We start from the raw sequence: 21,758 nt of genomic DNA, 5'->3' as shown, positions 1-21,758 counted from the left end.
TTTATTTATTAAATTGTACATTGTTGCAGAAAACCCATTGAATAATGTTCAGAAATGTTCCCTTACAATAGAATAGTGTATACGTTTGAATAAATACTATAAATGTTTTATTCATAAGAAATGATGAACTGAAAACTACAGTAAATTTTTATTCGCTCACAAAATGGCGAATTCTGCACAAATAACCAATTGGCGTCTTGCAGCTTTGAATGCCTCCAATAGGAAGGCTTGATAATCACCAGCGCCGAAATTTGAAAGAGTATACTTCTTAGCACTTCAAAAGTAGACCTGGTGTTCGAAACACAAAGTTATTTTGGTAAGCGGGTGCTACCTAGATTTTGGTATTTTCGAGACGGAATTTATAAATGTTTTCTACCAATAGCTAGCTAATTGCAAAGGTAAGACATACTTCTACTCGTTAATAGTTGTTTAATTAATAAGCTACTGTAACGTTTAGTTTGCTAGTCTCACTGACTGTTAGCTAGTAGCTAACGTTAGCACTGGGAGTAACGTTAGCTCGTTAGCCGTTAGGTAGTAACCAGAAATTCCTTTCTTTAAGTACCATTTATAGCTGTCGAGTAGCTAGCTAACGTTAGCTATTACCGAGATATATTTTTGAGATTCATTTCTCTAAGTAACAAGTTACTTTATATTTAGGTAGCTAGTAACGTTAACTAAATAGCTACACTATATACAGTATACAAATATATGTTGACACCTTCAAATTAGAGGATTCGGCTATTTCAGCACACAGCCTGTAAAAGCCAATGTGGCACCCTCATAGGATGCAACATTTCCAACTAGTAAGTTCCTCAAATGTCTGCCCTGCTGGAGCTGCCCAGTCAATTGTAAGTGCTGTTATTATGACGTGGAAACATCTGGGAGCAACAATGGCTCAGCTGCGAAGTGGTAGGCCACACAAGCTCACAGAACGTGAGTGCTGAAGCTCGTAGCACATCAAAGTCAACTGTCCTCGTTTGCAACACACACTAATGAGTTACAAACTGCCTCTGGAAGCAAGGTCAGAACAAGAACTGTTCGTCGCGAGCTTCATGAAATGGGCTTCCATGGCTGAGCAGCTGCACAAAAGCCGAAGATCGCAATGCCAAGTGTCGTCTGGAGTGGTGTAAAGCTCGCCGCCATTGGAGTCTGGAGCAGTGGAGAAGAGTTCTCTGGAGTGATGAATCACGCTTCACCATCTGGCAGTCCGATGGATGAATCTGTGTTTGGTGGATACCAGGAGAATGCTACCTGCCCCAATGCAGAGTGCCAACTAAAGTTTGGTGGAGGAGGACTAATGGTCTGGGGCTGTTTTTTATGTTTCGGCCTAGGCCCCTTAGTTCCAGTAAATGGAAATCTTAATGCTACAGCCTACAATGACATTCTTGATGATTCTGTGCTTCCAACTTTTGGCAACAGTTTGGACAAGGCCTTTTCCTCTTTCAGCATGACAACGCCCCCGTGCACAAAGCCAAGGTCCATACAGAAATGGTTTGTCGATCGGTGTGTAAGAACTTTACTGGCCTTCACAGAACTCTGACCTCAACTCCATCGAACACTGCGAGCCAGTCATAATCACGCAACATCAGTGCCCGACTTCACTAATGCTCCCTGCAGCGATGTTCCAACATCTAGTGGAAAATCTTGTGGCGGCTGTTATGGCAGCCAAGGGGGGACCAACTCCATAATGTTAATGCCATGATTTTGTAATGAGATGTTTCCCGTGCAGGTGTCCACATACTTTTGGTCACGTAGTTGGAGTTGCTGATAGCTTATGATAGCAAGCTAGCTTCTTAGACTGAGCATTCTTCTTTCTTCCATACAGTGGAATGATTGATACTAATGTCTGTCTGTTTTCCATTGTCTAGTGAGCAGAAAAGATGGTGCTTCACCTTGATAAAGAGCATGCACTGTTGGAATGGGTAAGTCTGCTTTGTTTTCTGTGGTCGTAACCAATATAAGCTCTAAGTACTTAGTTTTGTATGCCTTGCTAAATTGAATACTTATTTTTTGCGTCACTAGGTTAACCACCTGAATGTGGACCTCCCGGTGCGGAGCATCAAGGATTTACAGGATGGCGTTTTGTTGTTGAAGCTCGTCTATAAACTGTGAGTAAAAACAATGTTCCGTAATAGCTTAGAACCGTAGATATTTGTCCTCATCTGGATTTTGCTGACTTGGTAGTTTGCTTCTTGTGTTGATCATTGACGTTTGTGATTCTGACAGGAGAAAGGAAGAGCCCGCTAAGTTCTATTTGGACCAGCCTATCCAGGAGAGGCTGAAAGTGGTCTCTGACTTCCTGCAAGGTGAGTCACACTCCCTAGTCAGGGGGGGGGTAGTTTTCCCCCCACAGACACATGGTTAATAGTCCTGCCGTTGTGTTTTTCCAGGTGATTGTAGGTGCAGCACAGAACGGGGAGCTCTCATCTCCTGGGACAACATCAGCAATGGCCTAAACCTGGAGGTGGAGTTATCCAAGGTATCAGGTTCATACAACTGAGTTTTTATTCACTGACCAAATGTGGTCTTGAGCCCAAGTATACATCATGAATTGATGGATGGAGGCCATCAGAGGCCACTGCATTGTGTTCAGCTCTACACTTGACCCAACTCTCTCTCGAAGCAAAGTTTATTGGTTACATGCATAGAATACAGGGTGTAAATGATACAGTGAAATAGTTAATTGCATGCTCTCCTCAACATTTATCAAAAATAATTATGTAGTACAAAAATAAATCAAATAGTGATGTTTGGAAATGTATACACAGTAAGAATATACAGTATAGACTATGAAATATGCTGAAGTGAGTTAATGATCCAGCCCACCTCTAACCCAGATCCCCTGTGTGGCCTGTTTTTATACTTGTGTTGTTCTCAGGTGCTTGTGCTCCTGTACTACCATAGTGTGATCAACAACCATGTTGACCTGAACCAACTGGAATACAAGTTTGAGGTAGGAGGGTCCTTGTGCTCTTAGTGGCATACCATGAACTTAAATGTTTCTTGTTGCCCGATAGCAGTGCACTTATGTGACTAACTTGTGTTTTTCCTCCCTAAGGTTGAGCTTGCCTCCATGCTCCGCTTTGTTTTGGACAATGAGAATAGCCTCTACTTGAGTGAGAACTTGGAGAAATATCTAAGGAAGAAGCGTAAGCCTTCACTCACATGTTTCAGGTTACGTTCAACCATTCACCTTATGGTTGCAGTACAGAAACACACATACTCTTTCTCTCTCAGCCCTGTTTAGTTTCAACAGTGACATCTCCAGTACCTCCTCATCCTCCTTGTTCAACGATGAGGAGTCCCCGGTTTTCCGGCGCAGAAAGAAGATCGGTTCAGTTCAGTTTCTGGACCTACAAACTGTTGCGTCCTCGTCTGTCAGGTATTACTCTGTCCCTCCATGTCTCCTCTGTTAGTGCTCACTCGTTCCTCTTTTAGTATCCCACCTATGGTATCCTAGCTACGGCCCTAGTGAGTTACTAGTCTAGAACAGCTGATGTTTGCTCGCTGGACTAATGATCTGTACGCTGGGTGGGAACACTGATCTGTGTGAGTAACCGGTGCCTTTTCCTGTTTTCTCCCACCCGCCTGTGCAGTTCTCCCCTGCAGGATGTGATGAACACTCCTCAGTTCCAGCTGAAGAAGCTGCAGAGGCAGCTGCGTCAGGAGAGAGACATGAGGGATGAGCTGGAGAAAGACCTGACCACCAGCGCCACCACCCTCACCCAGAGAGGTACCTACCTACCTCGCTCTGTCTGATTTTTAATAAGGATGTACCTGCTGTTTCTCCACGACTTCCTCTGGATTCTTACTGTTCCTGCTGATGAGTTCTGGCTGAACTTGGGATATGGTAAATTATCAGGTATCCTATTGAAATATTCAATGATATAGTCGAGGGTTTACACCAGATGGTAATGGTTATTGGAACGCTGACTATCGAGCAATGGGTGATTAAACTTGGTTGGAGCTTTCATAGTGCACGTAGATTTCTTACTCTGATATTTAGAACCTAACACTGCTCTTTCACCCTCCTGTAGAGAGTCAGATCTGTCAGTTGCAGCACCGTATTGAGAAGCTGCTGAGGGAACAGGCTGAGCAGGAGCAGGAGCCCCGGGATGAGCTACAAGAACTGCACAGCAAGAACGAGGGGTAGGAAGGGAGAGCGAGAGGAGGGTCAAGGTCGTGCTGAGGTAATGCTAGGTGTGTGTGTGTAACTGCGTTCTCTCTATTAGGCTGCGGACTCGTCTCCATGAGGTGCTGAAGGAGTGCCAGGCGTTAAAGACTAACTCATCTCAGATGGAACGGAAGGTGGATAACCTGACAGAGGAGAATGGCACCCTTTCTGCCCAGGTGAAGGACTCTCCTTGTACACTCCTCCTTCAAGGCCCAGTGCAGGAAAACATTTGTTTTTCCCTCTGTTTTTATATATATATGAAAACATTCCCCCCCCCCCCCCCCCCCCCCCCACACACTGAGGTTGTGAAACGTATAAAACCCTTTTAGTGTGAGAGCTGTTTGTTTGATAAGACGGGCTGGAATTCCAGCCTGTTTTGGTGGGGTGAAGTTTTGGCCTGATTGGTGACCTCACCAGATGGTAAAAGTTAATGGACCAATAACAACAGAGAGAGTTTCAAAACCTCTGCCAATAACAGCAAGTTTTCAGGTTGCATATCCCTCCCTATTAAGCTCATCCAATTAGACCCCTCACTCAGACCACTCCCAGACAGTCCTAGAAAAATGATTGCTTGAGAAATTGCTCTTTGCTAATGAGCTATTTTGGTTTATTTTTTTGACAATTTGAATAGAAAAAATAACATTATGGTACTACATTTTTACCCAGAAAAGGTTTGGTATTGAGATAAAAATGGCTGCAGTTTAACCTTTTGAAATCAAGTCCTTTAAACCATACACAGCCTATAGTGATTTACTAACGGACAACTGTCTCATCATTTGTGTGTGTCAGATGCGTGAAGTGATTGCTCGGTTGGCGAGTGCTGAGGCTGAGGTGGACAGGCTGACTGAGGCCCAGGACTCTGCTCAGGGGGAGTGGAGCAGCAGACACTGCCACCTTCAGGCTGAACTCAACCGGGCCACTGCTCAGAAGGTGAGGCCTATAGAACAGGTCCCATATTCGTAAAGCGTCTGAGTAGGAGTGCTGATCTTTGATCAGTTTTGCCTTTTTACAACACGATGACTAAGAATGACTTTGACAGAGGAGGCCTGCTTCTAGTTCAGCACTCGGGAGACTCTTTATGACTAGAGGCCCAGAATATCTCAATTTGTGCTTGCTCTTTTTACGTTCTCTTCATTCTTCTTTCTGTCTGTTAGGAGTGTCTGAATGAACAGATGCTGATCCTGCAGAGCAAGATCTCCTCTCTGGAGGACGAGCTGAGTAAAGCCAAAATGCAGGAAAAAGGAGAGGTTATGGGCCCTATCTTGGAGGTTAGCATTTACCCAGATACTTAAAGCTGGATCAATTGTCATAATGTTCAAGGGTGACATTACATCCAACTTTTAGTTTCAGTGTTTGTGTTTTTAACCACACGTCCTTCCTTGTTTACCCCCACAGTGGGAGCAGCTGAAACAGGAGCTGGCTGATGCCACCCTCAGGCACGCAGAGTGTGAGTGCACCATCGCCCGTCTGAAGGGGGAGAAGGAGCAGGCTGCCACCCTGCATGCCCAGGAGAGTGCCTCGCTACAGGCAGAGAGCCAGAGACTGCAGGTCTTGGTGACTGCGCTCCAGGAAGCCCTGAGTGCTCTGCGGGCTGACAGAGAGGCTCTGGAGCTGGTCTCCAAGGAGGAGAGGGAGTCCCTGACTGCCCAGCTCCACACCCTGACTGCTGAGGTGGCCAGCCTTACCCAGACTGTACAACAAAGGGAGCAGGAGATGAAGGCGCTGGGTGAGAAGGTACAGCAGGAGTGCATTCAGAGAGGGGAGCTGAACCTGGCTATGGAGCAGCAGGAGAGGAAGGCCAGAGAGGAGATCCAGGAGCTGACCAGCCACGTGGACACCATGGGTGACTCACTGAGGAGGGCTGAGGAGGAGGTGCAGGTCAGGGAGAAGCAGCTTACCAAGCAGCAGCAGGAGAGCGCTCTACAGAGGGAGGTCCTACAGGAGGAGATGGCTGCATCTGAGACGGTGTTAAAAGAGCTGAAGGAGCAGGAAGAGGCCGTTAGAGAGGAGGCCACTCGACTGCACCAGGAGATAACTACACATGCTACGAACCTCTGCACCCTGAGGCAGGAGCACACTGCTCTGCAGGAACAATTGGCTAGGCAGCAAGAGGAGATCTCCCTAGAAAAGGAGGCGCAGTCCGAAGCCCACAGGGAGAAGGAAGCGGTGAGGGAGGAGCTCTCTCGACTCCAGGAGGAGCTGAGGAGCCTGGGGGAACAGATGGCCCAGCTGGAGGAGGCTCAGAGGGAGAAGGAGTGTCTCCTCCTCCAGTCCACAGAGAACATAGAGACCCTCCAGATGGAGAGAGCCACTGCCTCGTCACTCGCTGAAGCCAAAGACCTGGAGCTCAGCAGCCTGAGAGAGGAGGTGAGGGCCAGGGAGGAGCAGCTAGCCATTCAACAAGAGGAGTACCGCTTACAGCAGGAGGAGCTACGGGAGGAGCTTGCCGCTCAGGAGAATGAAATCAATAACATGAGAGAGCGGCTCGCTGGCCTGATGGACCAGATCTCTCTGCTGAAGGAGTTGTGTCAGGAGGGCAAAAACATGGAGGCCCTGAGAGAAGAGCACACTGCCCAGCTGGAGCAGCTGCGGATAGTGAAGGAGCAGGTCGAAGAGGTCCAGGAGAGGAATGAGGAGACCTCGGCAGCTCTCAGGGAGAAGGAGTCGTCTCTCAGGGAGAAGGAGGAGAGCCTCCGGAGGCTGGAGGAGGAGCTACAGTCCACCACCTCTCTTGCCTCCCAGAGACGACAGGAAGAACTGACCTCACTCAAGGAGGAAGTCATCTCGCAGCAGGAGGAGGTGGAGAGGAGGCGTGCCGCGGAGGCCCTGTCAGTTGAGGAGGCGAGGCAGTTGGCTAGGGAACAGGAGTCTAAACGTATGGAACTGGAGGAGAGCGTGTCAGCCCTACAGCAGCAGCTGGACTCAGCCATCCAGGACAATGATAGGAAGAGACAGGAGTGTGAGAGGCTGGAGCAGGACCTGGAGCACAGAGGAACACGGGTGGAAGAGCTGAGGCAGCAGGAGGATAGCGCCAGACTGGAGGCCACTCGACTTCGCCAGGAGATCTCTACACATGTCAGCCATCTGGAGGTCGTGCAGAAGGGGAAGGAGGAGCTAGCCAGGCAGCAGGAGGAGCTGAGAGGGGAGGTGTCCCTTCATCAGCAGAGAGCTTCAGTGCTCCAGCAGAGCCTGGAGGTGCAGGAGGTTGCTATGAGAGTGTTAAAGGAGCAGACTGAGAGCACCAGAGAGGAGGCCACTGTGAAGATGGAGGCCCTACAGGCTCAGCTGGAGGTAGTGTCTTCTCTGGCTGCAGCTAAAGGCCTGCAGCTCAGCACTCTGAGAGAGGAGGCCACTACCTTACAGGAGCAGCTAGCTAAGAGAGAGCAGGAGATCTCCCGTCAGAAGGAGGTGCTGCAGGAGGCCCACATGGAGAAGGAGTCAGTGGAGGCACTGAGAGAGGAGCTGGCCAGGCAACAGGAGGAGCTGAGAGAGGAGTTAATCCGCCAGCAGCAGAGAGCTCAGTCCTTAGAACAGAGCCTGGAGGAGCAGCAGGAGGCCCTGAAAGAGCTGACCGTGAAGGAGGAGAGGGCCAGAGAGGAGGCCACTCTGAAGATGGTGGTCCTCCAAGCAGCTAAGGACTTGGAGCTCAGCACCCTGAGACAGGAGGCTACACAACTCCGCCAGGAGATCTCCACACATGTCAGCCGTCTGGAGGAGGTGCAGAGGGGGAAGGAGGAGCAGGAGGGAAACGCAAGAGAGGAGACAACTGTGAAGATGGAGGCCCTACAGGCTCAGCTGGAGGTAGTGTTGTCTCTGGCTGCAGCTAAAGACCTGCAGCTCAGCACTCTGAGAGAGGAGGCCTCTCTACTCTGCCAGGAGAACGCCAAACGGGCAGCTGATCTAAAGGACGTGCAGTCAGAGAAGATTCGGATGGAGAGCCTGTTGAGCGAGGAGCACAGAGCCTTACAGGAGGAGCTGGCCAAGGAGCAGGAGGAGCTGAGGGGTGAGGTGTCCCTCCACCAGCAGAGAGCTGCAGAACTCCAGCAGAGCCTGGAGGAGAAGCAGGAGGCCCTTAGAGAGCTGAAGGAGCAGCTTGTCCAGCAGCAGGAGGACCGCTCCCTACAGAAGGTCTTGCAGGAGGCCCAGGCTGCAGCTCTCCAGGAGGAGGCGGTAGACGCTCTGAGAGGGGAGGTGACCCTCCACCAGCAGAGAGCTGCAGAGCTCCAGCAGAGCCTGGAGCACCAGGAGGCTGCCCTGAGGGAGCAGGAGGCGAAGAGCACAGAGGAGGCCACTCTGAAGATGGAGGCCCTCCAAGCAGCTAAAGACCTGCAGCTCAGCACTCTGACAGAGAAGGCCACTACCTTACAGCAGCAGCTAGCTAAGAGGGAGCAGGAGATCTCCCTTCAGAAGGAAGTGCTGCAGGAGGCCCACATAGAGAAGGAGTCAGTGGAGGCACTTAGAGAGGAGCTGGCCAGGCAACAGGAGGAGTTAATCCACCAGCAGCAGAGAGCTCAGTCCTTAGAACAGAGCCTGGAGGAGCAGCAGGAGGCCCTGAAAGAGCTGACCGTGAAGGAGGAGAGGGCCAGAGAGGAGGCCACTCTGAAGATGGTGGCCCTCCAAGCAGCAAAGGACTTGGAGCTCAGCACCCTGAGACAGGAGGCTACACAACTCCGCCAGGAGATCTCCACACATGTCAGCCGTCTGGAGGAGGTGCAGAGGGGGAAGGAGGAGCAGGAGGGAAACGCAAGAGAGGAGACAACTGTGAAGATGGAGGACCTACAGGCTCAGCTGGAGGTAGTGTTGTCTCTAGCTACAGCTAAAGACCTGCAGCTCAGCACTCTGAGAGACGAGGCCACTGCCTTACAGGAGCAGCTAGCGAAGAGAGAGCAGGAGATCTCCCTTCAGAAGGAGGTGCTGCAGGAGGCCCACTTGGAGAAGGAGTCAGTGGAGGTACTGAGAGAGGAGCTGGCCAGGCAACAGGAGGAGTTAATCCGCCAGCAGCAGAGAGCTCAGTCCTTAGAACAGAGCCTGGAGGAGCAGCAGGAGGCCCTGAAAGAGCTGACCGTGAAGGAGGAGAGGGCCAGAGAGGAGGCCACTCTGAAGATGGTGGCCCTCCAAGCAGCAAAGGACTTGGAGCTCAGCACCCTGAGACAGGAGGCTACACAACTCCGCCAGGAGATCTCCACACATGTCAGCCGTCTGGAGGAGGTGCAGAGCGAGGGCCCCCTGAGAGAGGAGCACACTGCCTTACAGGTGCAGCTGGCCAAGCAGCAGGAGGAAAACTCCGTACAGAAGGGACTGCTGCAGGAGGTGCAGGCCACAGTCCTCCAGGAGAGGGAGGCCAAGGAGATACTGAGAGGGGAGGTGTCCCTCCACCAGCAGAGCCTGGAGCACAAGGAGGCTGTCCTGAGGGAGGATCTAGCCAGGCAGAAGGAGGAAGGGCAGGCAGCAGGCCAGGTGGAGAAGGAGTTGATGGAGCAGTTCTCTGTGCTCCAGCAAGAGAAGGAGGCTCTGTTAACCCGGGCCCTCCAGGCAGAGCAGAACCAGAGCGAGCTGGAAGGGAGCATGGCTGAGCTGCGAGCCCAGGCAGAGGGCACAGAAAGTGGCCAGAGACAACAGCTGGATGCCCTGCTCCTGGAGAAGGAGAGGCTGACTGAGGGTAACCAGGTCCTGGAGATGAAATGTAGCGCCGCCCAGAGGCTGGAGGCTGTACTGCAGGAGGAACTGGCCTTGCTGAGAGAACAGATAGAGGGAACAGAGTGGGAGAAGCAGGTCAGACATCTACGGGAACAACTTGCTGCCAACACTGAGGTTGTGGAACACTACAAAACACAGGTGAGTCTGACCAGTAAACACACAACCACATAACACATCTCTGAGCTAACACACACCTCACCCTAGCAGTGGATAGAATTATTCAGGTGTGTCTTGGAGGTTGAGGTGTGGTATATTTTTGTTCCCAGGTTGAGAAGGCCAAGAGCCACTACTCGGGGAAGAAGCAGCAGCTTGTGGAGTCTCAGGAGCAGGTGACGGAGCTGCAGCGCTGCCTAGAGGTCAGAGAGCATGAGGGCAACGCTGTTATCACAGAGATGAAGCTGCTGCAGAAGGAGCTGGAGAAGGCCAGGAGCAAAGAGAAGAGCCTCGGCTCCAAGATCAACACTTTGGAAGCACAGGTATACCTCTCAATCAGGTTATATTATGCATTCTATCATACAGGGTGTCAGCTTCATATTGACATGAAACTGACATTTTTTTGTGTGCTTTTTACAGCTTGCGTTTGCTGATCGTCACCTTCGGGAGCAGAACCAGGTTCGACCTGAGAGGGGACCAGGCAGGATTGAGAAGATGAGAGGGGGTAGAGAGAGTGTCTACCTGAAAGTCCCCCAGAGCCAGACTCACCAGGAGACCAGCGGCGACAGCCTGGACCTGAGCCTGGACGACTCCCTTAACACTACCACGTAACTCACCTTCTCTTCCGTCACCATCTCCTCTGAGCTTGACTTGCAGCTAGGTGACTGGTATACATCTCCCTCTCTCCCTGCCCTGTAGGAGGCCAATGGAGCCTGACGAGTCCAGTACTCCCCTGGTGCGTAGCTCGGAGCGCGTAGCTGCTAAACGTCGTGCTCTGGGAGGGGATTCACTGGAGACCCTCTACTTCACCCCCATGAATAACCGTCAGATCAACAGGTAGGTTTAGAACGTGTGTTGGGCACCACTGGTTTAACTGCTACTATAAAGAAGTTCATCAGGGTTATTCTCCCCAGGACCAGTACTGAGCGCCGGCTGCAGAGCAGCATCACATCTCTGGGAGAGCTGGCTCTGGACTCAGCCAGGAAGAGACCACCCACCTCCTCAGCTAGACGCCGAAGGACCACCCAGGTCATCAACATCACCATGAGCAAGGTGGAGGGAGCACTGGGACACCTCTCACTGCACGTTCTCTCTCTCGCTCACTCTCACTTCTCTCGCTCACCTCACTCTCACCTCTCTCGCTCACTTCTCTCTCTTGCTCACCTCACGCTCACCTCTCTCTCTCACCTCTCTCTCGCGCTCACGTTCACTTCTCTCTCTCGCGCTCACTCTCACTTCTCTCTCTCTCTCGCTACATTCTTGGAAGCACCCTGTATCACCTTTTGGTTTTCAACTCGCATCTAGCGGTCTTTTAGGTTGGTTGACCTGCTGAGGAAGACTGAATTGCAGCAGAGTGAGTGGGATGGTTGACTTCTCCTCTCTCCCCCCATACAGACGACCCCTGGTCGCAGAGGAGCAGGAGAGGATAGTGACAACGAGACGTTCTACAGCCTGGCCTCCGTCCACTCCCATCCCAACATCACCGGAAGAACACACACTGCACGACCTGTCTCCATGGAGATCTTCCACACACCCGGAAAACCTGCCGTTGCCTTGAGCGATCAGCTCCTCAGTCTCCCTGGTTACCGTCGAAGCATCGTCCACGTTGCAGCTCCACAGAGTACGAACCGTTTACACGCTTTCTACAACGAGCCCCTTGTCCTTAGCCGGTGACACATTGCCTTCCACATGTTCAAGGAGGCACCAAGAGGTTGATTGGCCCAGAGTTTGTACTACAGTATGTTTATGTTCTGCACGTTGTGTAGGTACGGGCCAGTTCTGTGTAGGGGCAGAGAATGAGCCTGACCATGCTGCTGATGACTGGCTACGCATCGCTGAGCTGCAGGCCAGAAACCAGTCCTGTCTGCCTCACCTAAAGAGCAGCTATCCTCTGGAGTCCAGGGTACACTGTTACTCACTCTCCATCTAGCCATCTGTCACTTTCTCAAAAAGATGTTTTGCTTGTAATCATCCAATCTCCAAACCCTGCCTCCTCCCCCTTGCAGCCCAGCCTGGGACCGTCCTTTGAGTTCACCGACGATGACCTGCGCATGGGCGACCCCACGGAGACCATCCGTAGAGCCTCTGTGATGCCCGGACAGATTCAGGAGTCTCTGTCATCCCACCGGCTCTCACTCCACCCAGGACCGGCCGACAGCACCACGGCCACCAGGCCAGCCTACGGCTCTCACCGCCTCTCACTGATGCCCCCCAAACCTAAAGCCAGCAGCACCCTGAACAACCAGAACACGCACAACCTCAGGGGGAGCAACCTGTCACTCAAACGCTCAGCCAAAGACCAGGAACCAGACACACCTGAGGTGAGGGTGGAGGGGAGGTGAGGATGTAGATGTTAATGTGGGGGTTCTATCATTAACCTGTTTGTTTAACTCTACATTTACTGAATTCTCTTTTGTCAGGCTAAGAGGATGGCAACCAGCTGTTTCCCACGCCCTCTCACCCCTAAAGGAGGTCGTTTCAGCTCATCCAACAACCGCCAGCCTCTTAGCCCTGTGAGTCTCTCTCTTCCTCTGGACTATAACATGTGGTTTGTTTTCTTAGCAGCAATGGTTGTTCGCATACTCCAAACAGTAGGCCTAAAATATCCACACATCCTCTCTGTCAGGCTGAGCGGAGACAGTCCATGGTGTTCTCCATTGACAACACGCCTCGTAAGGCAGCTTCCAAGAGCGGCTTCCTACAGAGAGGCATGAGTAAGATTCGCAGCTCCACCCGTAAATCCCCAGGGAACAAAAGCTCCCGTGTCCCGCAGTCCGGAGATGGGAAGTCTCCCCGCAGTGGAGCCGGGAGTATGAAGTCCCCTCAGCCGGGAGGGAAGGCACAGAGGAAATCCCCACGGACCAACAGCAGCAAGTCTCCAAAGAACCCCACCAGCGCACGCAAGGTGAGAACCACTTCCTTTCTCCAGACAAGCGGCATATGATCATATGCATACGAGATGATTTCTAGCCACAATGGACATGCTGTTTGACCCCCCCCCACCCCGTATCAGACCATGTGTCTAACTACAGCGGTACGGTGTGTGTTTAGGAACCTGAGGTGTTGGTTGGAAAGCCCATTCATCTGAGCAGGTTTTCTATCATTTCTGTTTCACTCAGCTGCTTCGTTAACACTGGGCTGTGCTGCAGGGGGGTGTCTGTCTGGGGGGGGGGGGGGGGGGCTGGTATTATTCATATCACCGGATCGTCCCTTGGGGTTACGGTGTTAGTTTGTGGTGACGTGTGTTCTAAATTCCCTGTTTGCTACATTACACCTGACTGTCTGCAGGACCGTGTAATAACATGCCCTTTGGGAGCACTACTTCCTGTTTGCTACATTACACCTGACTGTCTGCAGGACTGTAATAACGTGCCGTTTGGGAGCACTACTTCCTGTTTGCTACATTACACCTGACTGTCTGCAGGACCGTGTGATAACATGCCGTTTGGGAGCACTACTTCCTGTTTGCTACATTACACCTGACTGTCTGCAGGACTGTAATAACATGCCGTTTGGGAGCACTACTTCCTGTTTGCTACATTACACCTGACTGTCTGCAGGACCGTGTAATAACATGCCCTTTGGGAGCACTACTTCCTGTTTGCTACATTACACCTGACTGTCTGCAGGACCGTGTGATAACATGCCGTTTGGGAGCACTACTTCTTGTTTGCTACATTACACCTGACTGTCTGCAGGACTGTAATAACATGCCGTTTGGGAGCACTACTTCCTGTTTGCTACATTACACCTGACTGTCTGCAGGACCGTGTAATAACATGCCCTTTGGGAGCACTACTTCCTGTTTGCTACATTACACCTGACTGTCTGCAGGACCGTGTAATAACATGCCGTTTGGGAGCACTACTTCTTGTTTGCTACATTACACCTGACTGTCTGCAGGACTGTAATAACATGCCGTTTGGGAGCACTACTTCCTGTTTGCTACATTACACCTGACTGTCTGCAGGACCGTGTAATAACATGCCCTTTGGGAGCACTACTTCCTGTTTGCTACATTACACCTGACTGTCTGCAGGACCGTGTAATAACATGCCGTTTGGGAGCACTACTTCCTGCGTTTTGACAGTCGGCTCATTTCATCAATGCAGACCTGCTATTCACTTAGGTGTCTGGGTGATTATCCAGTGTGTTCCTCTCTTCTCCCTAATAAAACATGTTTGTTTTCTCTCTCTCTCCACAGATGAACTTCAGGAGAAAGATGTGAATGAACATCTAATCACCCTAAACACTTAAAAAAAATTTTTTTTTACATAATCTCCCAAGAATAATCGTTTTTATGTGCAATAAATACAAGTATACTTTCACCAGAGGTTATATTATATTTACTTAGTGCTATTTTGGGTTTTAATAATTTGGTTTCTTTTGAGATTTAAAATCTCAATGTTTTATTTAATTTGACCTCCTAATGATGTAATTGTCTTAGTTAAGCCCTGTTCAATGGGGTGGGGAGGTATCCAATACTGTTATAGGTCACCTACTGTACGTGTATACCTGGTACACTGAATCATGATGATGATGATGCATTACGCTTTGACTTTCATCTCATCTTCTTTGGCTTTTTAAAGTCCCCCCCCCCCTTTTAGCTTTAAAACCTTTTTGTATCATATATATATATATACACACACACATGTATTATCTTTCAAATAAAAAGTATAAAACAATCTAGCAAATATTTTGAAAGGTGAAGTTTTGTGACGGGAATTCCACCTTTTACTTTATGGCAGTGCGACTTAATCCAAAATAACGGTCTGGATTTAATGCTCAGAAATTCCATAGAGGGAGATTTCCATTCCATTCTCAAATACTACACGGTCATGAATTTGTGAGTAGGGTATTCGACTGTAGAGTTTGGGATTATTTTCAAAGGCGTTTTGATTAAATTCTGTCCAGAAAGTCAACCTGCCAGTGTCTTAATTTGGTCTGTAATACAATCTGAAGGGTACAAGTACCACCAGGCCATAGTCGGCCTACCTACCTACTTCAACCCCCTGCCACTTCATTCATTTCACCGACAGCCCCAGAATCTCTTCCCCCGTCACAGGAGACTTGTGATTTGAGCCTGTTAGTGGAACTGAAATGGACTCTGATTCAGAGGTGGTGAGATGAGTGGACCAGTATCACTGTCTGTTAGTGGAACTGAAATGGACTCTGATCCAGAGGTGGTGAGATGAGTGGACCAGTATCACTGTCTGTTAGTGGAACTGAAATGGACTCTGATCCAGAGGTGGTGAGATGAGTGGACCAGTATCACTGTCTGTTAGTGGAACTGAAATGGACTCTGATCCAGAGGTGGTGAGATGAGTGGACCAGTATCACTGTCTGTTAGTGGAACTGAAATGGACTCTGATTCAGAGGTGGTGAGATGAGTGGACCAGTATCACTGTCTTAGTGGAACTGAAATGGACTCTGATTCAGAGGTGATGAGATGAGTGGACCAGTATCACTGTCTGTTAGGCCCCTGGAAAACAAGTGTTTGAACGATTTTACAGTCCGATGAATGAGTCCGTGTGTTATCATGTTTAAACAATAAATGAGTCATTGGAGCTATTTTCCCTTTGGTCATCTTAATGTAAAGTTTTCATTTGTTGTGACCCCAGGCTGCTAGTTTCCTGGTTAGAGAAACATGTACATCTGGTTACAGCTAGAGGCTGTTGGCAGACTTTCATAACTGGCCTTTCCAGGTCCAACTGTCATTTTGGGAAACCAACCACAGCCTTCGCAATTAGTAATACACCTTTAGAGAAGAGTGAATCGGTTTTATTTTCTGTCAGGATCCTGCAGGGGAGCTGGAACCAGGTGAGGCCTCCCTCCAGTTATGACTTCTGTGTTGAAGAGGATGAGAACATCAGAGGCTCAGCGCTTTTCTGGGAAACTGGAACTACACAACTCCAAATCAAATTTATAAAGTCCGTCCTTACATCAGCTGATATCTCAAAGTGCTCTACAGAAACACAGCCTAAAACCCCAAACAGCAAGCAATGCAGGTGTAGAGGCACGATGGCTAGGAAAAACTCCCTAGAAAGGCCAGAACCTAGGAAGAAACCTTGAGAGGAACCAGGCTCTGAGGGGAGGCAAGTCCTCTTCTGGCTGTGCTACACAACTCTTCACCACTCACACTATGCTATCACTGGGTATTACACACATACTGGCTTAGCTGATGCCTGCTGGACTGTTAATTTATCACGGTATTCCACTTTGTTAAACAAAAAAATTATCTGTCGGCCCTAGTCCTGAACTCCGGGCCTGGGTGTAGTTAACCGAACCTCTCTGCCCATTCATCGCCATTTTACCTGTTGTCTTAGCTGATGTCTTACCCGTTGTCTTAGCTAGCTCTCCCAATCAACACCTGTGATTGCTTTATGCCTCGCTTTATGTGTCTCTCAAATGTCAATATGCCTTGTATACTGTAGTTTAGGATAGTTATCATTCTAGTTTACTGCGGAGCCCCTAGTCCCACTCTACATGCCTCAGATACCTCTCACACATTTTTTAAATATTTTTTATTTCACCTTTATTTAACCAGGTAAGCTAGTTGAGAACAAGTTCTCATTTACAACTGCGACCTGGCCAAGATAAAGCATAGCAGTGTGAACAGACAACACAGTTACACATGGAGTAAACAATTAACAAGTCAATAACACAGTAGAAAAAAAAGAGAGTCTATATACATTGTGTGCAAAAGGCATGAGGAGGTAGGCGAATAATTACAATTTTGCAGATTAACACTGGAGTGATAAATGATCAGATGGTCATGTACAGGTAGAGATACTGGTGTGCAGAAAAGTAAATAAATATTAACAGTATGGGGATGAGGTAGGTAAATTGGATGGGCTATTTACCAATAGACTATGTACGGCTGCAGGGATCGGTTAGCTGCTCAGATCGCAGATGTTTGAAGTTGGTGAGGGAGATAAAAGTCTCCAACTTCAGCGATTTTTGCAATTCGTCACATGCGGTGACCTCACCCTGTATAACCAGCGTGTCCAGAGATGCAACCTCTCCTTGGCTTACCTCCACTGTACCTGCACCCCACCATACCCCTGTCTGCACATTATGCCCTGAATCTATTCTACCACGCCCTGAAATCTGCTCCTTTTATTCTCTGTCCCCAATGCACTAGACGGACAGTTTTGATAGCCTTTAGCCGTACCCTCATCCTACTCCTCTGCTCCTCGGGTGATGTGGAGGTTAACCCAGCGTGTCCCCAGGCACTCTCATTTCTTGACTTCTGTATTCGAAAAAACCTTGGTTTCATGCATGTTAACATCAGAAGCCTCCTCCCTAAGTTTGTTTTACTCACTGCTTTAGCACACTCCGCCAACCCTGATGTCCTTGCCATGTCTGAATCCTGGCTAAGGAAGGCCACCAACAATTCTGAGATTTTCATACCCAACTACAACATTTTCCGTCAAGATAGAACTGCCAAAGGGGGAGGAGTTGCAATCTACTGCAGAGATAGCTTGCAAAGTTCTGTCATACTTTCCAGGTCTACACCCAAACAGTTTGAGCTTCTAACTTTAAAAATGAATCTCTCCTAAAATAAGTCTCAATGTTGCCGCCTGTTATAGACCCCCCTCAGCTCCCAGCTGTGCCCTGGACACCATATGTGAATTGATTGCCCCTCATCTATCTTCAGAGTTTGTTCTGTTAGGTGACCTAAACTCGGATATGCTTAACACCCCGGCAGTCTTACAATCTAAGCTAGATGCCCTCAATCTCAAATTATCAAGGAACCCACCAGGTACAACCCTAAATCCATAAACATGGGCACCCTCATAGATATCATCCTGACCAACTTGCCCTCTAAATACACCTCTGCTGTTTTCAATCAGGATCTCAGTGATCACTGCCTCATTGCCTGCATCCACTATGGGTCCGCAGTCAAACGACCACCCCTCATCACTGTCAAACGCTCCCTTAAACACTTCTGCGAGCAGGCCTTTCTAATCGACCCTGCCGGGGTATCCTGGGAGGATATTGACCTCACCCCGTCAGTCGAGGATGCCTGGTCGTTCTTTAAAAGTAATTTCCCCACCATCTTAAATAAGCATGCCCCTTTCAAAAAAAGTAGAACTAAGAACAGATACTGCAATAGCATCGAATAGTCCCCGCGATATGCAACTGTTCAGGGAAGTCAGGAACCAATACACGCAGTCAGTCAGGAAAGCAAAGGCTAGTTTTTTCAAACAGAAATTTGCACCCTGTAGCTCTGACTCCAAAACGTTTTGGGACACTGTAAAGTCCATGGAGAACAAGAGCATCTCCTCCCAGCTGCCCACTGCACTGAGGCTAGGAAACAAGGTCACCACGGATAAATCCACAATAATTGAGAATTTCAACAAGCATTTCTCTACGGCTGGCCATGCTTTCCTCCTGGCTCCCCCAACCCAGGCCAACAGCTCCGCACCCCCCGCAGCTAGTTGCCTGATCCTCCCCAGCTTCTCCTTCACCCAAATTCAGATAGCAGATGTTCTGAAAGAGTTGCAAAACCTGGACCCCTACAAATCAGCTGGGCTAGACAATCTGGACCCTCTCTAAATTTATCCGCCGCCATTGTTGCAACCTACCAGTCTGTTCAACCTCTCTTTCGTATCGTCCGAGATCCCTAAAGATTGGGAAGCTGCCACGGTCATCCCCCTCTTCAAAGGGGGTGACACTCTAGATCCAAACTGTTACAGACCTACATCCATCCTGCCCTGCCTCTAGATCCAAACTGTTACAGACCTATATCCATCCTGCCCTGCCTCTAGACCCAAACTGTTACAGACCTATATCCATCCTGCCCTGCCTTTCTAAAGTATTCGAAAGCCAAGTTAACAAACAGATCACCGACCATTTAGAATCCCACTGTACCTTCTCCGCTGTACAATCTGGTTTCCGAGCTGGCCACGGGTGCACCTCAGCCACGCTCAAGGTACTAAAGCATATAATAACCGCCATCGAAAAAAGACAGTACTGTGCAGCCGTCTTCATCAACCTGGCCAAGGCTTTCGACCCTGTCAATCACCGCATTCTTATCGGCAGACTCAACAGCCTTGGTTTCTCAAATGACTGCCTCGCCTGGTTCACCAGCTACTTTGCAGACAGAGTTCAGTGTGTCAAATCGGAGGGCCTGTTGTCCGGACCTCTGGCAATCTCTATGGGGGTACCACAGAGTTCAATTCTTGGGCCAACTCTTTTCTCTGTATATATCAACGATGTCACTCTTGCTGCGGGTGATTCCCTGATCCACCTCTAACCAGACAACACCATTCTGTATACATCTGGCCCTTCTTTGGACACTGTGTTAACTAACCTCCAAATGAGTTTCAAAGCCATACAACACTCCTTCCGTGGCCTCCAACTGCTCTTAAACGCTAGTTAAGCTAAATGTATACTTTCATCCGTTCGCTGCCTGCACCCGCCTGCCGACTAGCATCACTACTCTGGACGTTCTGACCTAGAATATTTGGACAACTACAAATACCTAGGTGTCTGGCTAGACAGTAAACTCTCCTTACAGACTCATATTAAACATCTCCAATTTAAAATCTAATCTACAATCGGCTTTCTATTTCGCAACAAAGCCTCCTTCACTCACGCCGCCAAACTTACCCTAGTAAAACTGCCGATCCTGCCTATCCTCGACTTCGGCGATGTCATCTACAAAATAGCCTCCAATCCTCTACTCAGCAAACTGGATGCAGTTTATCACAGTGCCATCCGTTTTGTTACCAAAGCCCCTTATACCACCCACCACTGCGACCTGTATGCTCTCGTTGGCTGGACCTCGCTACATATTCGTCGCCAAACCCACTGGCTCCGGGTCATCTATAAGTCTATGCTAGGTAAAGCTCCGCCTTATCTCAGCTCACTGGTCATGATAACAACACTCACCCGTAGCACGTGCTCCAGCAGGTATATCTTACTGGTCATCCCCAAAGCCAACACCTACTTTGGCCGCCTTTCCTTCCAGTTCTCTGCTGCCAGTGACTGGAACGAATTGCAAAAATTGCTGAAGCTGGACACATATTTCTCTCACTAACTTTAAACATCAGCTTTCTGAGCAGCTAACCGATCGCTGCAGCTGTACATAGCCCATCTGTAAATAGCTCACCCAATTTACCTACCTCATCCCCATATTGTTTTTATTTACTTTTCTGCTCTTTTGCACACAAGTACTTCTACTTACACATCATCATCTGCTCATCTATCACTCTAGTGTAATTCTGCTGATTTGTAATTACTTCGCTACTATGGCCTATTTATTACCTCCTCATGCCTTTTGCACATTTGCACACCATTTGAAAATACACAGCCCAAAACAATTGCTTTGTGTTTGAATGGTTATAATAATAATAATAATAGTCAACCAAATTGTATTTGAAAATCCTTTCAAATACAGTAGTGGAAAAACTACACAAAAGTCATACTGTAGTAAAAGTAAAGATATCTTAATAGAAAATGACTCAAGTAAAAGTGAAACTTGAGTAAAAGTCTAAAGGTCTTTGGTTTTAAACATACTTAAGTATCAAAAATAAATGTAATTGCTCCCTCTCTTCCTTCTCTCTCTGTCTCCCTCTCTTCCTTCCCTCTCTCCCTTCCCTCTCTCTGTCTCCCTCTTCCTTCTCTCTCTCTCCCTCTCTTCCTTCTCTCTCTGTCTCCCTCTCTTCCTTCCCTCTCTCCCTTCCCTCTCTCTCTCTCCCTCTCTTCCTTCTCTCTCTCTCCCTCTCTTCCTTCTCTCTCTGTCTCCCTCTCTTCCTTCCCTCTCTGTCTCCCTCTCTTCCTTCCCTCTCTCTGTCTCCCTCTTCCTTCTCTCTCTCTCCCTCTCTTCCTTCTCTCTCTGTCTCCCTCTCTTCCTTCCCTCTCTCTGTCTCCCTCTTCCTTCTCTCTCTCTCCCTCTCTTCCTTCTCTCTCTGTCTCCCTCTCTTCCTTCCCTCTCTCCCTTCCCTCTCTCTGTCTCCCTCTTCCTTCTCTCTCTCTCTCCCTCTCTTCCTTCTCTCTCTCTGTCTCCCTCTCTCCCTTCCCTCTCTCCCTTCCCTCTCTCTGTCTCCCTCTTCCTTCTCTCTCTCTCCCTCTCTTCCTTCTCTCTCTCTGTCTCCCTCTCTTCCTTCCCTCTCTCTGTCTCTCTCTTCCTTCCCTCTCTCTCTCCCTCTCTTCCTTCCCTCTCTCTCCCTCTCTTCCTTCCCTCTCTCTCCCTCTCTTCCTTCCCTCTCTCTCTCTCCCTCCCTCTCTTCCTTCTCTGTCTCCCTTCTCTCTCTCTGTCTCCCTTCTCTCTCTCTCTCTGTCTCCCTTCTCTCTCCTCTCTCTGTCTCCCTTCTCTCTCTCTCTCCCTCTCTTCCTTCTCTCTCTCTCTCTGTCTCCCTTCTCTCTCTCTTCCCCTCTCTTTCCTTCTCTCTCTCTGGTCTCCCTCTTCTTTCCGTCCCTCTCTCTGTCTCCCTCTCTTCCTTCTCTCTCTCTGTCTCCCTCTCTTCCTTCTCTCTCTCCTGTCTCCCTCTCTTCCTTCTCCTCTCTCTCTCTGTCTCCCTCTCTTCCTTCTCTCCTCTCTGTCTCCCTCTCTTTCCGTCCCTCTCTCTGTCCCTCTCTCCGTCTCCCTCTCTTCCTTCCCTCTCTCCCTTCCCTCTCTCTGTCCTCCCTCTTTCCTTCTCTCTACTCTCTCCTCTCTTCTTCTCTCCCCTCTTCCTTCTCTCCTCTTTCCCTTCTCTCTCTCTCTCCTCTCTTCCTTCTCTCC

General features: G+C 49.2%; 1 protein-coding gene across 9 annotated transcripts; it reads left to right on the top strand.

Moving 5' to 3' along the window:
- The first annotated feature begins 230 nt into the window (after positions 1-230).
- On the top strand, positions 231-15,595 carry numa1 (nuclear mitotic apparatus protein 1). Of its 9 annotated transcripts, none has more exons than XM_031795404.1 (26): positions 253-398; positions 1,869-1,922; positions 2,023-2,108; positions 2,227-2,306; positions 2,391-2,479; positions 2,879-2,953; positions 3,059-3,149; positions 3,238-3,382; positions 3,597-3,733; positions 4,038-4,149; positions 4,233-4,350; positions 4,964-5,104; positions 5,329-5,442; positions 5,570-8,884; positions 9,383-10,009; positions 10,138-10,347; positions 10,445-10,632; positions 10,724-10,861; positions 10,939-11,077; positions 11,420-11,645; positions 11,791-11,927; positions 12,031-12,345; positions 12,445-12,537; positions 12,651-12,929; positions 13,076-13,116; positions 14,229-15,595. In XM_031795404.1, the coding sequence occupies exons 2-26, from the start codon at positions 1,881-1,883 to the stop codon at positions 14,230-14,232; spliced, it is 6,942 nt and encodes a 2,313-aa protein (XP_031651264.1). In that variant the 5' UTR covers positions 253-398; positions 1,869-1,880; the 3' UTR covers positions 14,233-15,595. The 9 variants fall into 9 exon arrangements, 6 of the variants coding, with proteins under 6 accessions (XP_031651259.1, XP_031651264.1, XP_031651260.1 ...); XR_004203927.1 differs by having other exon boundaries at positions 254-398; positions 5,570-10,009; positions 14,229-15,142; positions 15,208-15,595; XR_004203926.1 differs by having other exon boundaries at positions 254-398; positions 5,570-10,009; positions 14,229-15,402; positions 15,466-15,595.
- The last annotated feature ends 6,163 nt before the right edge of the window (positions 15,596-21,758 follow it).

Source organism: Oncorhynchus kisutch, linkage group LG18 (genome assembly GCF_002021735.2).
Source record: "Oncorhynchus kisutch isolate 150728-3 linkage group LG18, Okis_V2, whole genome shotgun sequence".
Classification (NCBI taxonomy): Eukaryota; Metazoa; Chordata; class Actinopteri; order Salmoniformes; family Salmonidae; genus Oncorhynchus; species Oncorhynchus kisutch.
The sequence above is the reverse complement of the archived record's forward strand: the minus strand, read 5'-3'. Positions and strand labels throughout refer to the sequence as shown.

Bases quoted from the DNA above. Each gene is read 5' to 3' on its own strand.
- numa1 (XM_031795399.1), top strand. From the start codon at position 1,881: ATGGTGCTTCACCTTGATAAAGAGCATGCACTGTTGGAATGG. The intron at 5,443-5,569 runs GTTAGCATTTAC...TTACCCCCACAG, and splicing joins TTATGGGCCCTATCTTGGAG to TGGGAGCAGCTGAAACAGGA. The intron at 10,633-10,723 runs GTAACTCACCTT...CCTGCCCTGTAG, and splicing joins GACTCCCTTAACACTACCAC to GAGGCCAATGGAGCCTGACG.